This window comes from Oncorhynchus gorbuscha, linkage group LG21 (assembly GCF_021184085.1).
Source record: "Oncorhynchus gorbuscha isolate QuinsamMale2020 ecotype Even-year linkage group LG21, OgorEven_v1.0, whole genome shotgun sequence".
NCBI lineage: Eukaryota > Metazoa > Chordata > Actinopteri > Salmoniformes > Salmonidae > Oncorhynchus > Oncorhynchus gorbuscha.
The window spans coordinates 42,128,810-42,141,820 of record NC_060193.1 but is presented as its reverse complement, the minus strand read 5'-3'; the positions used below and the strand labels follow the sequence as shown (position 1 = coordinate 42,141,820).

The window sequence follows — 13,011 nt, the reverse complement described above, 5'->3', positions numbered from 1 at the left end:
AACCGGAAAGCTATCCAGAGGCAGAGAGTTCTAACACCAGCTCGTTTACAAGATAGATTACGTTTACAATGTGTCGACCAGGTGGCTTTGCTAAGAAGCTAGTCATCTGGCTGCACCTGTAGAAAGTACCACACCCAGGTTGTGTTCAGCAGGCAGAGCCGGGGTACCAGGCTATTTGAGCCATCATGCCCCTCCCTGTCATGTAAAACATGTTTGGCATGACAAGGAGTGGCAAGGCGTGGCATGATGGCACAAACAGACTAGTACCCAGGTTACGAAACGGGACAGAACGGCACAAAAAAAAAAAAGAGGAAACGAGGCAATATCTGAACATAATAAGATAGGCGTGTTTTTGTTTTCTGGTGTAAAACGTTTCACTATGGTGTTCCCTCATGAACATGTCCCAGGTGGAACAGTTTAGACCAGTGTTAGTCACTAATATTCCAGAGGGAACAACTTTTGTAAAACAAAATCACTTGGTGAGGCGCCATTCCCATTGGAGAACGGGGGTCACAAACTAAAATGGATTAATTGAAGATCTTAAACTAATTTCTACATAATACTTACATGTATTAACATGGACCTCCAAGCTATTTGATTACCTGATTCTCTACTTTAGGACATTTGGGGAAAATCAGAAACAAATGTGATGAATTGTTAGAATCTGACCTTATTGCCATACTCTCAATAATATTATCGAGCACAAGATATGTTAAATCAGGTAATGGCAAATTTCAGTCTGAAGAAAGCAGGGCTTGGAATGATTGAAATGCATCAGAAAGGTATTGTAATGTTCAGGAAAACATCAGGGATGGTCATCAAACAATCTTATGTATGCTTGTTTACGGAGAATCTATTCATTTCCCTCAGTTATCCTGTGCAAATTCATCACTCTCTCTTCTAAAAAAAGTCCTGCACAGCTTGTGTCTTAGATGGAAACAGAAGTGTTTGGTAATAGCTCCAACCGTTGAAAATCTAGAGCCAAATTCGTAGGGGGATAAAAACTATTTCAAGATGCGCCAGAGGCACTAGAAACGGACACTGATACCACGATTCTATGAACTAAACGGCGTAGTCGGCTGACTGAGGAAAACACATTCTTTCAGACTATTGTCACGATTCACAAATTAAGTCGCCAAGAGACGCAGGCGTCTCACGAGACACGCAATGACCGTGCCTGGTTTAGACAATGCAGTTGGGAGTAGTAGGATACAGCGAGACTGAAAAGTAGTTCCTAGACTCATCTACTTCTAAAAACGTCTAAGGGAGACGAGGAGACCATTTGAGAATAAGATCAAACGAGAGGATTGAGTGTAGCTTAGTTTACCTATGCGCCACCTGAACAGTTCAATCTAGAGATTTAGCTATCGTCATCAGGTCTGTGGCTTTAACTCATTAATTTCAGTCTGTCCAATCCAACTAAACATAACTTAAACCCTCTCACTGTTTTGTCAAAACAAACAATAACACATGGCACCACAGATGAGTGAGAGTGTGTGTGTGTAAGTCATTAAGGCAGTTGCGACCCCTCATTCAGGGCAGTTGGGGGTGGAGCCTGTTTTGCATGACATTAAGGGAAAGATAAGTGTCTCCACTCCAGGGAATGGTCAATGTGTAACACATCGATCTAATCAGGTCGTGTGGAAGCATTACAGGTTGTCAGCATGACACTGCATTCGAATCAATTCAAATTTTATTCATCAAGTACGGCATGAATATAAGGTGCGTGTGTGTGTGTATATGTGTGTGTGTGTGTGTACGTGCGTATGACTTTGAGTTACATAATCCATTGGATTACTTGAAATGAGTAACGCAATCTGATAATTTTTTGATTACTTCATTGGTTAGCCAGACGTAGACTATTCACAGTTTGCAAAAACACGTGGATATTTCTGCAAAGATTTTAGTGTGCTTTTTCCCGCTGAAACAAATTTAGCGGAGTAAATTTATGATTTGTTACGCGTGTCATCCCAGTGCTTAGGAAGTGAACAGGAAGGAGCTGTGTTGACAAATCAAAAAATGCCTTTTGAAACAATGATCCTGATGAAATTTGGGATGATTCAAGTCTCATTAAATAAGGGTCTGACTTCAGTTTTTTGGTTAAAAGGTTTCTGAGGAAAGCCACCTTGGAGCAAATTTAGCAACAACAACAAACATATTCCACATAGATTAGAACAGAAGAGCAAAGCTTCCAATGACTGAAATGGAGCGAATAGAATGTTATCAAACACATGGAAACCATGTGTTTGATGTATTCGATACCATTCAATCTACTTCGTTCTATGAGCCAGTCCTCCCCAATTACAGTGCCACCGGCCGCCTGTGGCTGCCACTGAAAGGTAACTACGATTAGCCAATGATCTTTCTCACAGGCTACAAGTGAAGACGGACACTTCGTCCTTATCCAATTCCGAGGGGTATATTGGAAGAACTGTCCATATTTACTTTTTGTCAGTCAACAAGATGAGTAGGCCTAATGAACAGCAATAGCACTAGCCTATCTCAATCTACTATCCCCCATAGTACCAAAGTTGACCTTTTCTATTCTGTGCCAGAAACAAATATTCCAAACATAATCTGGGACATTTGTAAGCAATGAGGTTGACACAACAGCAAAACATTTTGTAAGCAATGAGGTTGACGTAACAGAACAGAACGTTTAGCTTAAATGGTTGGTGTGTTATGTGTTATCCTTCCTGTTTGGCCCTGTCCGGGGGTGTCCTCGGATGGGGCCACAGTGTCTCCTGACCCCTCCTGTCTCAGCCTCCAGTATTTATGCTGCAGTAGTTTATGTGTCGGGGGGCTAGGGTCAGTTTGTTTATCTGGAGTACTTCTCCTGTCCTATTCGGTGTCCTGTGTAAATCTAAGTGTGCGTTCTCTAATTCTCTCCTTCTCTCTTTCTTTCTCTCTCTCGGAGGACCTGAGCCCTAGAACCATGCCCCAGGACTACCTGACATGACTCCTTGCTGTCCCCAGTCCACCTGGCCATGCTGCTGCTCCAGTTTCAACTGGCCTGGGCCCTAGGACCATGTCCCAGGACTACCTGACATGAGGACTCCTTGCTGTCCCCAGTCCACCTGGCCATGCTCCTGCTCCAGTTTCAACTGTTCTGCCTTACTATTATTCAACCATGCTGGTCATTTATGAACATTTGAACATCTTGGCCACGTTCTGTTATAATCTCCACCCGGCACAGCCAGAAGAGGACTGGCCACCCCACATATGCTCTCTCTAATTCTCTCTTTCTTTCTCTCTCTCGGAGGACCTGAGCCCTAGGACCGTGCCCCAGGACTACCTGACATGATGGCTCCTTGCTGTCCCCAGTCCACCTGACTGTGCTGCTGCTCCAGTTTCAACTGTTCTGCCTTATTATTATTTGACCATGCTGGTCATTTATGAACATTTGAACATCTTGGTCATGTTCTGTTATAATCTCTACCCGGCACAGCCAGAAGAGGACTGGCCACCCCACATAGCCCGGTTCCTCTCTAGGTTTCTTCCTAGGTTTTGGCCTTTCTAGGGAGTTTTTCCTAGCCACCGTGCTTTTACACCTGCATTGTTTGCTGTTTGGGGTTTTAGGCTGGGTTTCTGTACAGCACTTTGAGATATCAGCTGATGTACGAAGGGCTATATAAATAAATTTGATTTGATTTTGATTTGGTAAACTACTAGGTTATTTCTTCCCATTATAAGCGCAGCAATGCGCACACAGCAGTAGGATCTCAGCATGAATGTACCAAAATGCAATCAATTAGCTGGAAAACACCATTCTCAAAAGTGACCTAAATGTGATTGTGCATTTTTATGGTGAAAATTATCTTCCCCAAACACGAAACTCACGTGCTGCATATGTATGCCAGTTAGGCTCTACACTAGAGTTTGACCGATTAATCGGAATTGCTGATTAATTAGGGCCGATTTCAAGTTCATAACAATCGGAAATCGGTATTTTTGGACACCAATTTTTTTTACACCTTTATTTAACTAGGTAAGTCAGTTAAGAACACATTCTTATTTTCAATGACGGCCTAGTGCGTGGGAACGGTGGGTTAACAGCCTTGTTCAGGGGCAGAATGACAGATTTTCACTTTGTCAGCTCTGGGATTCAATCTTGCAACCTTACGGTTAACTAGTTCAACGCTCTAACCACCTGCCTCTCAATGCACTCCACGTGGATCCTGCCGGTTACGCGAATGCAGTAGAACCCAAGGTAAGTTGCTAGCTAGCATTAAACCCATCTTATAAAAAAACAATCAATCAATCACTAGTTAACTACACATGGTTGATGACATTACTAGTTTATCTAGCGTGTCCTGATTTAAACAAAAGCGCATTTGTTAAAAAAAGCACAATTGTTGCACGACTGTACCTAACCATCAACACCAATGCCTTTCTTAAAATCAATACACAGAAGTATATATTTTTAAACCTGCATATTTAGCTAAAAGAAATCCAGGTTAGCAAGCAATATTAACCAGGTGAAATTGTGTCACTTCTCTTGCGTTCATTGCACGCAGAGTCAGGGTATATGCAACAGTTTGGGCAGCCTGGCTCATTGCGAACTAAATTGCCAGAATTTTACCTAATTATGACATAACATTGAAGGTTGTACAATGTAACAAGAATATTTAGACTTACGGATGCCACCCGTTAGATAAAATATCGAACGGTTCCGTATTTCACTGAAATAATAAACTTTTTTTTTTCTTTTTCAAAATGATAGTTTCCGGATTCCACCATATTAATGACCAACGGCTCGTATTTCTGTGTTATTATGTTATAATTAAGTCTATGATTTGATATTTGATAGAGCAGTCTGACTGAGCGATGGTAGGCAGCAGCAGGCTCGTAAGCATTCATTCAAACAGCACTTTTGTGCGTTTTTCCAGCAGCTCTTCGCAAGCACAGTGCTGTTTATCACTTCAAGCCTATCAGCCTAATGGCTGGTGTAACCGATGTGAAATGGCTAGCTAGTTAGCAGGGTGCGCGCTAATAGCGTTTCAAACGTCACTCGCTTGAAGTGACGAGTAGTTAGGCCTCGGCTTTTGTGGAGCGATGGGTAACGCTGCGTTGAGGGTGGCTGTGTTCCTGGTTCGAGCCCAGGTAGCGGTGAGGAGAGTTATACTGGGGCGGCAGCGTAGCCTAGTGGTTAGAGCGTTGGACTAGTAACCGGAAGGTTGTGAGTTCAAACCCCCGAGCTGACAAGGTACAAATCTGTCGTTCTGCCCCTGAACAGGCAGTTAACCCACTGTTCCCAGGCCGTCATTGAAAATAAGAATATGTTCTTAACTGACTTGCCTGGTTAAATAAAGGTAAAATTTAAAATGTTCTGAGCAAGGACCTCAAACGTTAGCTTTTAATTTTTTTATTTTTTACATGGCACACATTTGACTTCTCCAACACTTTGTTTTTGCATTATTTAAACCAAATTGAACATGTTTCATTATTTATTTGACGCTAAATGATTTTTATTGATGTATTATATTAAGTTAAAATAAGTGTTCATTCAGTATTGTCGGAATTGTCATTATTACAAATAAATACATTTATATATATATATATTTTTTTTTTTAATCGGCCGATTAATCAGTAGCGCCTTTTTTTGGCCCTCCAATAATCGGTATTAGCGTTGAAAAATCATAATCGGTTGACCTCTACACCTCTTGTAAATCGCATTATGTGCTTAATTTATTTGGCCACTTTAGTTGTGATACAAACCTTATTAAAATATATAGGGGGATAGGCTATGGGATAGGCCACATGAGGTGTGTGACTATGATTTGAACAAAACGTCACAAATGAAAAGGAATGCGCTGTTTCTTGCCTGGGCATCATTCACAAGTGATAGGCTAATATTGTCACCCATCAGACTAGTCATGATTTAATCTTATCTTTACATATACTAAATAATATACGCTTTTTCTTTAGAATGGACCATTATCATCCACCTGTCTTGAAACAGGGGCAGGGGAAAAAAATACATGTCATCTATCCAATTAAATAGTGAATGGAGGATGCATTTCCATGGTTCATTTTCATGCCAGCCAGGTAGGCTATACTCCTGTTGTGAAGAGAAGCAATGTGCTTAATATTAGGAAAGTTGAGAAATAAATATAGTAGGCCAAGCCATTAGAAAGCTGATGGGAGCCTCCTCTTTTTAAGAGGCCATCACTCTGTTTTCTCACGCAATTGCATACCCTATAAAAATGTTGCGCAACATCAGCTCATGGGCTCTCATTATGTTTGATTCGATTTGCAATGACATTTGCATTGCTGTCAGAGTGATTAGAGGGGCAATAGAGTGTTGAATACCCAGCAGTTAGCAACTTTGGTAAGTTACTAATGACCATCAGCAGCATCAGAGCTCGGAGAAGCCTAATTACAGTGACTAAATAGTCACATGGAATTTGACTGCCGTCGTGATTCGTGACCGCTGTTGTGAAGGTAATACGGTCACCGCAACAGCCCTATTTGTGCGTGGATGTATACCTTGGGGTGGTGTGTGTTTGTACCTCCGAACAGTGGGCAGATGCTCCTCCAGGCACTGACCCCTCCCAGGCTGGTATACTGACCCAGAGAGGTCTCCATCAGGAAGAGAGGAACACCACACAGAACCAGAAACAACAGGTAGGGCACAAAGAACACACCTGAGAGAGAGAGAGAGAGAGAGAGAGAGAGAGGGGGATGGATGAACACAGATAAAGAGACATATAATATACAGTGATCAAAAAAGTATTTAGTCAGCCACCAATTGTGCAATTTCTCCCACTTAAAAATATGAGAGAGGCCTGTAATTTTCATCATAGGTACACTTCAACTATGCCAAGACAAAATGAGAAAAAGAAATCCAGAAAATCACATTGTAGGATTTTTTATGAATTGATTTGCAAATTATGGTGGAAAATAAATATTTGGTCACCTACAAACAAGATTTCTGGCTCTCACAGACCTGTAACAACTTCTTTAAGAGGCTCCTCTGTCCTCCACTCGTTACCTGTATTAATGGCACCTGTTTGAACTTGTTATCAGTATAAAAGAAACCTGTCCACAACCTCAAACAGTCACACTCCAAACTCCACTATGGCCAAGACCAAAGAGCTGTCAAAGGACACCAGAAACAAAATTTTAGACCTGCACCAGGCTGGGAAGACTGAATCTGCAATAGGTAAGCAGCTTGGTTTGAATAAATCAACTGTGGGAGCAATTATTAGGAAATGGAAGACATACAAGACCACTGATAATCTCCCTCGATCTGGGGCTCCACGCAAGATCTCACCCCGTGGGGTCAAAATGATCACAAGAACGGTGAGCAAAAATCCCAGAACCACACGGGGGGACCTAGTGAATGACCTGCAGAGAGCTGGGACCAAAGTAACAAAGCCTACCATCAGTAACACACTACGCCGCCAGGGACTCAAATCCTGCAGTGCCAGACGTGTCCCCCTGCTTAAGCCAGTACATGTCCAGGCCCGTCTGAAGTTTGCAAGAGAGCATTTGGATGATCCAGAAGAAGATTGGGAGAATGTCATATGAAACCAAAATAGAACCTTTTGGTAAAAACTCAACTCGTCGTGTTTGGAGGACAAAGAATGCTGAGTTGCATCCAAAGAACACCTTACCTACTGTGAAGCATGGGGGTGGAAACATCAAGTTTTGGGGCTGTTTTACTGCAAAGGGACCAGGACGACTGATACGTGTAAAGGATAGAATGAATGGGGCCATGTATCGTGAGATTTTGAGTGAAAACCTCCTTCCATCAGCAAGGGCATTGAAGATGAAACGTGGCTGGGTCTTTCAGCATGACAATGATCCCAAACACACCGCCCGGGCAACAAAGGAGTGGCTTCGTAAGAAGCATTTCAAGGTCCTGGAATGGCCTAGCCAGTCTCCAGATCTCAACCCCATAGAGAATCTTTGGAGGGAGTGGAAAGTCTGTGTTGCCCAGCAACAGCCCCAAAACATCACTGCTCTAGAGGAGATCTGCATGGAGGAATGGGCCAAAATACCAGCAACAGTGTGTGAAAACCTTGTGAAGACTTTTGACCTCTGTCATTGCCAACAAAGGGTATATAACAAAGTATTGAGATAAACGTTTGTTATTGACCAAATACTTATTTTCCACCATAATTTGCAAATAAATTCATAAAAGTCCTACAATGTGATTTTCTGCATTTTTTCTTCTCATTTTGTCTGTCATAGTTGAAGTGTACCTATGATGAAAATTACAGGCCTCTCATCTTTTTAAGTGGGAGAACTTGCACAATTGGTGGCTGACTAAATACTTTTTTTGCCCCACAGTATGGGAGACAGAGGAAGGAAGGGGTAGTGATAAAATCATCACGTCAACACCTATTATTTCACACAGAGTGAGTCCATGGAACTTATGTGATTTCTTAAGTCAAATTTTACTACTGAACTAATTTAGGTTTGCCTAAACAAAAGAGGGTGAATACTTATGCAAGAACTATATTTTAGTTATTTAATTTGTATTAATTTGTTTAAAAAATCTATGGAATTTTGTTTCCACTAACATTGTGGAATATTTTGTGTCGATCACTTGCAAAAAATAAAATCACAATTAAATCTATTTCCATCCCACTTTGTAACGCAACATAATGTGAAAAAATCCAAGGTGGGTGAACACTTATCATACCAACTGTACATGTAGGTCTACTTTAGTCTCGTGACAGACTCTTACCCTAACATTTAACTCTGGGTTCCAAGATAAGGTCTACATAGTGTTATGTCTGTACAGTAGGAAGTCACGTGAGATGTCATTCTTACAGTGGTTGACCCTAGGGTTATTTTACGGCGCCCACTTTCTGTATTGTTCCGTTGACGTTATGATTAAAAAGAGTACAGTTAGCTCTGACATCTGTGGTAACGTCTTTCCTTCAAAACATCTTGGCCATGTTCTGTTATAATCTCCACCCGGCACAGCCAGAAGAGGACTGGCCACCCCACATATGCTCTCTCTAATTCTCTCTTTCTTTCTCTCTCTCGGAGGACCTGAGCCCTAGGACCGTGCCCCAGGACTATCTGACATGATGACTCCTTGCTGTACCCAGTCCACCTGACTGTGCTGCTGCTCCAGTTTCAACTGTTCTGCCTTATTATTATTATTCGACCATGCTGGTCATTTATGAACATTTGAACATCTTGGCCATGTTTTGTTATAATCTCCACCCGGCACAGCCAGAAGAGGACTGGGCCACAGCACATAGCCTGGTTCCTCTCTAGGTTTCTTCCTAGGTTTTGGCCTTTCTGGGGAGTTTTTCCTAGCCACCGTGCTTCTACACCTGCATTGCTTGCTGTTTGGGGTTTTAGGCTGGGTTTCTGTACAGCACTTTGAGATATCAGCTGATGTACGAAGGGCTATATAAATACATATGATTTGATTTGAACACTTAGTTTCTCACCTCCTCCGTTCTTGTAGCACAGGTAGGGGAATCTCCACACGTTGCCCAGGCCTATGATCTGTCCCGCCACAGCCAGCAGGAACTCTGCCTTGCTGGCCCACTGGCCCCGGGCCTGCAGGTCTTCCACTTTCCCGGCCTCCAGACCCTTCTTGCTCTTCATGTGCAGGCCACTGTTCAGCAACACACCTCCCTGCTCCAGAGCAGGCTGGGTCGACATGACGGGATCCAGTAGAGATACACACAAACTCCTACAGAGAGGGGATGGATGAGAATAAGGCACACACTCCTACAGATGGGAAAAATATGAATTAGGCTAGAGTTAGTGAGATAGAGAGAGAGAGATGGCAGAGAGCTTGCATCTCTAACAGTGAAGATGAATGACCATTGAGGAGCTATTAGTGGGAAAAACAAAGTTAAAATACAAATTTGGCTACAGAATGGGAGAGAGAGAGAGAGAGGGTTAACATGAGTGCTTACATCTCTGCCGCCTGCGATGGAGAGACCAACAACCTTATTAGTGGGGCGCTTCTCTGACGGTTGGGCCTGCCTGCGTAACTTATCTGTACCTCCCTTCTCATGGCCCGCCCTGTGTCGGGTGTGTGTCTGCTATCTGACTTCCTCAGGCTACACAAGGTCTACGTTCCAAATGGCACCTTATTCAAAAGTGGCGCACTATGTAGGAAATAAGGTGCCATTTGTGACGCAGACAAGGTCTAGAAGGTGTTTGTACATGTTGACAGCCCCCCGAAACACCAAACACACAACTAACTGTAAATCGTGATTTAAATACATGTCCAAGTCGTAGACTGGCACCACATACGCTCCTGTGCCACGCATCAATTCTGCAGTCTGTTTGTATGTAAACGTGAGAAACTCCATTCCTAAACCTCACCCCCCCTCCTCCTATCCCACCCCACCCCATAGAGCTCACCAGCTTGTAGTTCAAAAAATGCAGAACTGAATCAGCCATTACTTTGGGCAAAATGAATGGGGAAAGTAAAAGACACACACAGAGATCGATTTTGAATATCGACTAACCCCCCCCCATAGCAACTCAGCTCAGCTTCCTTTCTCAATGTACAGTGGGTATCATAAGTACTCACCCCCCCTTGGACCTCAAACCCCCCAAAATAAGGTTTGAGGTCCTTTGTAGCTCAGTTGGTAGAGCACGATGTGTGTAATGCTAGGGCAGTGGGTTGGATTCCTGGGACCACCCATGCATAAAATGTATGCACCTGTGACTGTAAGTCCCTTTTTTGATAAAAGCGTCTGCTAAATGGCAAATATTATAATATTAACACAGGCCTATAAGTTCTTATGAGAAAATATCAGTCAGAACATGATCTTTAATAATTATAAAGCCCTTCATTTTCCAATAGGCTTTGTCTAACGAACCATGGCATACTTTAATTTTTTAAATTTACTTTAACCTTTATTGAACTAGGCAAGCTAGTTAAGAACAAATTATTATTTACAATGACGGCCTACCGGGGAACAGTGGGTTAACTGCCTTGTTCAATGGGAGAACGACAGATTTGTAACTTGTCAGCAGTGTTGCCAACTTAGCGACTTTGTCGCTATATTTAGCGAGTATTCAGACCCCTCTAGCAACACATTTTCAAAAAAAGAGACTAGCGTCAAATCTAGCGACTTTTTCTGGTGTTATTGGGACTCTGACGTGAAAGCATGTATCGTTCTTACTCTTCTCAACGAGCAGCGGCTTCTACCGGGAGTCCCAAAGCATTCACAGGCGGCCCAGTCCTCTCGCACCAGTCCCTCCCAGCTGCAGTCAGAGCAGGAGATGTTCACCCCTCCACATCCAGACTGCAAATGAATCGTGCATGCGGGAAGCTGCTGCGGCTGATCCCGCCCTGAATGTAAATGTAAATAAAATAAAAATTTAAAAACGAAGTAACTCCGTCAGTGTCTCTTGCCTGGATAAAAAAGGAGGGTTGGAATTGTGACATAAAAATAAAAAAAACAAGAAATGTTTAGAACTACAAATAAACTATTTAGGGTGTTTTTTACTCACTTTTTGTCTCTCCTACAGCGTCCATCACAATTACATGCACATGGCCAATTATGCAAATTAGACAATGACGTCATTTGGCGACTTCGAGCGACTTTTAGGACAACCAATAGCTACTTTCCTTACTGTGGAGTTGGCAACATTGCTCGTCAGCTCCAGGATTCGATCCACTAGGCTATAATGCCTCCCCGATTTACTGCCTAGGAAAGACACCGTGCTTCTACACCTGCATTGCTTGCTGTTTGGGGTTTTAGTCTGGGTTTCTGTACTGCACTTTGAGATATCAGCTGATGTACGAAGGGCTATATAAATACATTTGATTTGGACATTATTGCTTTTTCTATTGTCAGCTGAGTTACTCAAACTGCAACTGTCATGTTACCACTGCCTTTGGTTGTTACGTGTGTCTAGTGAGATAGTGATGATAGTCAAGTAAGTACCTATATAACCCTGATTTTTACGGTCTCTCATGTAACCTTTCCAGGATTCATGTAGGTTGAGGGACAGAGAGAGCAAAGGCACATGTTCAACACAAGGAGGAATTTCACAGTTTACAACGGATATGCAATAGCCTAGTCAGAAGACACAAGTCCCATTTTTGCATCCTTTTATACAATCAAGATGCAGAGCTAGATAGAGGCGTAGCTTGCAATTATTTTTGGGCTACAGCGTAGTCGCTGAACCTACACTATTAGGCTAGAGGCGTAGTTTGCAATGATTTTTGGACTAGTGTGGCCGCTGTTGCTACACTATTAATATCTGTAACAGTTCGCATTTGGCCATTAACGATACACAACGAGGACATTTGCTTAGCTTTCCTATCAAGTGCAAAAGTAGTTAGTGAAAAAAAAGTACTTATACCTGGTATGATAGCTTACAATGAATGTAGAGACGGATCTCCACAACATGCCTTCCTTGCGCCTTTCATAACACACCTCACGGGCAACACAAATAGTTGTGAGCATATGCGGACGGATGTAAAACGGTGAACTTTAGAATTACTGAGTTAATCATTTATAATAATCAGGTTTCAGTTGGTACGGTTAATCGAAAACTTTCATACGCCATAGAACAGCGCAGATGAAACCACACAAGTAAATAGCCTAAAAACAATGCGTTTTTCGTGGTCAACATTTAGCATTTCACAAGGATTACGACCGCGGTTATTTTAGCCTACCTAATTCCGAAGAGCAGCCTATACATTTGCCGCGTTCACGTGCTATTCGGAACTAGGAAACACTTAAATGTCCAACTTGCTAACTGGTTGTAGTTATACGCGTGCCGCGTTCATACTGTAACAATTCCGGGTTTGTCTGAGTTTTCAAGTTTCCTACTTGTCCTTGAACGCAGCATTAGAAGCCAAAAGACGTTCACCAGTAGCGGGTCCTACAGCACTTACACCTCTGTCACAAAGAACAGTCGCCAATGCTAGAAACCCTTCAAGGCTAAAGGCATGAGTGTTACACAGGGAATAATGCGTCTTGCTGGGGTTCCTTTTGCCTGCTATATTTTTTATATTTTAAATTCTCCTCTAAAATAAAAAATATTGTAGTTATGAAGTTA

The 13,011-nt window shown here is 42.4% G+C and overlaps 1 protein-coding gene across 4 annotated transcripts in view; it reads right to left on the bottom strand.

Moving 5' to 3' along the window:
• LOC124008333 (sodium- and chloride-dependent GABA transporter 2-like) overlaps window positions 1-12,741 on the bottom strand; it is a 42,915-nt gene extending 30,174 nt beyond the window's left edge. The window contains exons 1-5 of one of the 4 annotated variants that reach the window (XM_046319498.1): window positions 11,589-12,295; window positions 11,452-11,532; window positions 11,121-11,290; window positions 9,420-9,667; window positions 6,513-6,647 (exon numbers count right to left, since the gene is read on the bottom strand). In XM_046319498.1, the coding sequence (XP_046175454.1) occupies window positions 6,513-6,647; window positions 9,420-9,667; window positions 11,121-11,290; window positions 11,452-11,476 (578 nt within the window). In that variant the 5' untranslated portion in view covers window positions 11,477-11,532; window positions 11,589-12,295. The other 3 variants (XM_046319500.1, XM_046319501.1, XM_046319499.1) reach the window with 3 other exon arrangements.
• Window positions 12,742-13,011: the final 270 nt, after the last annotated feature.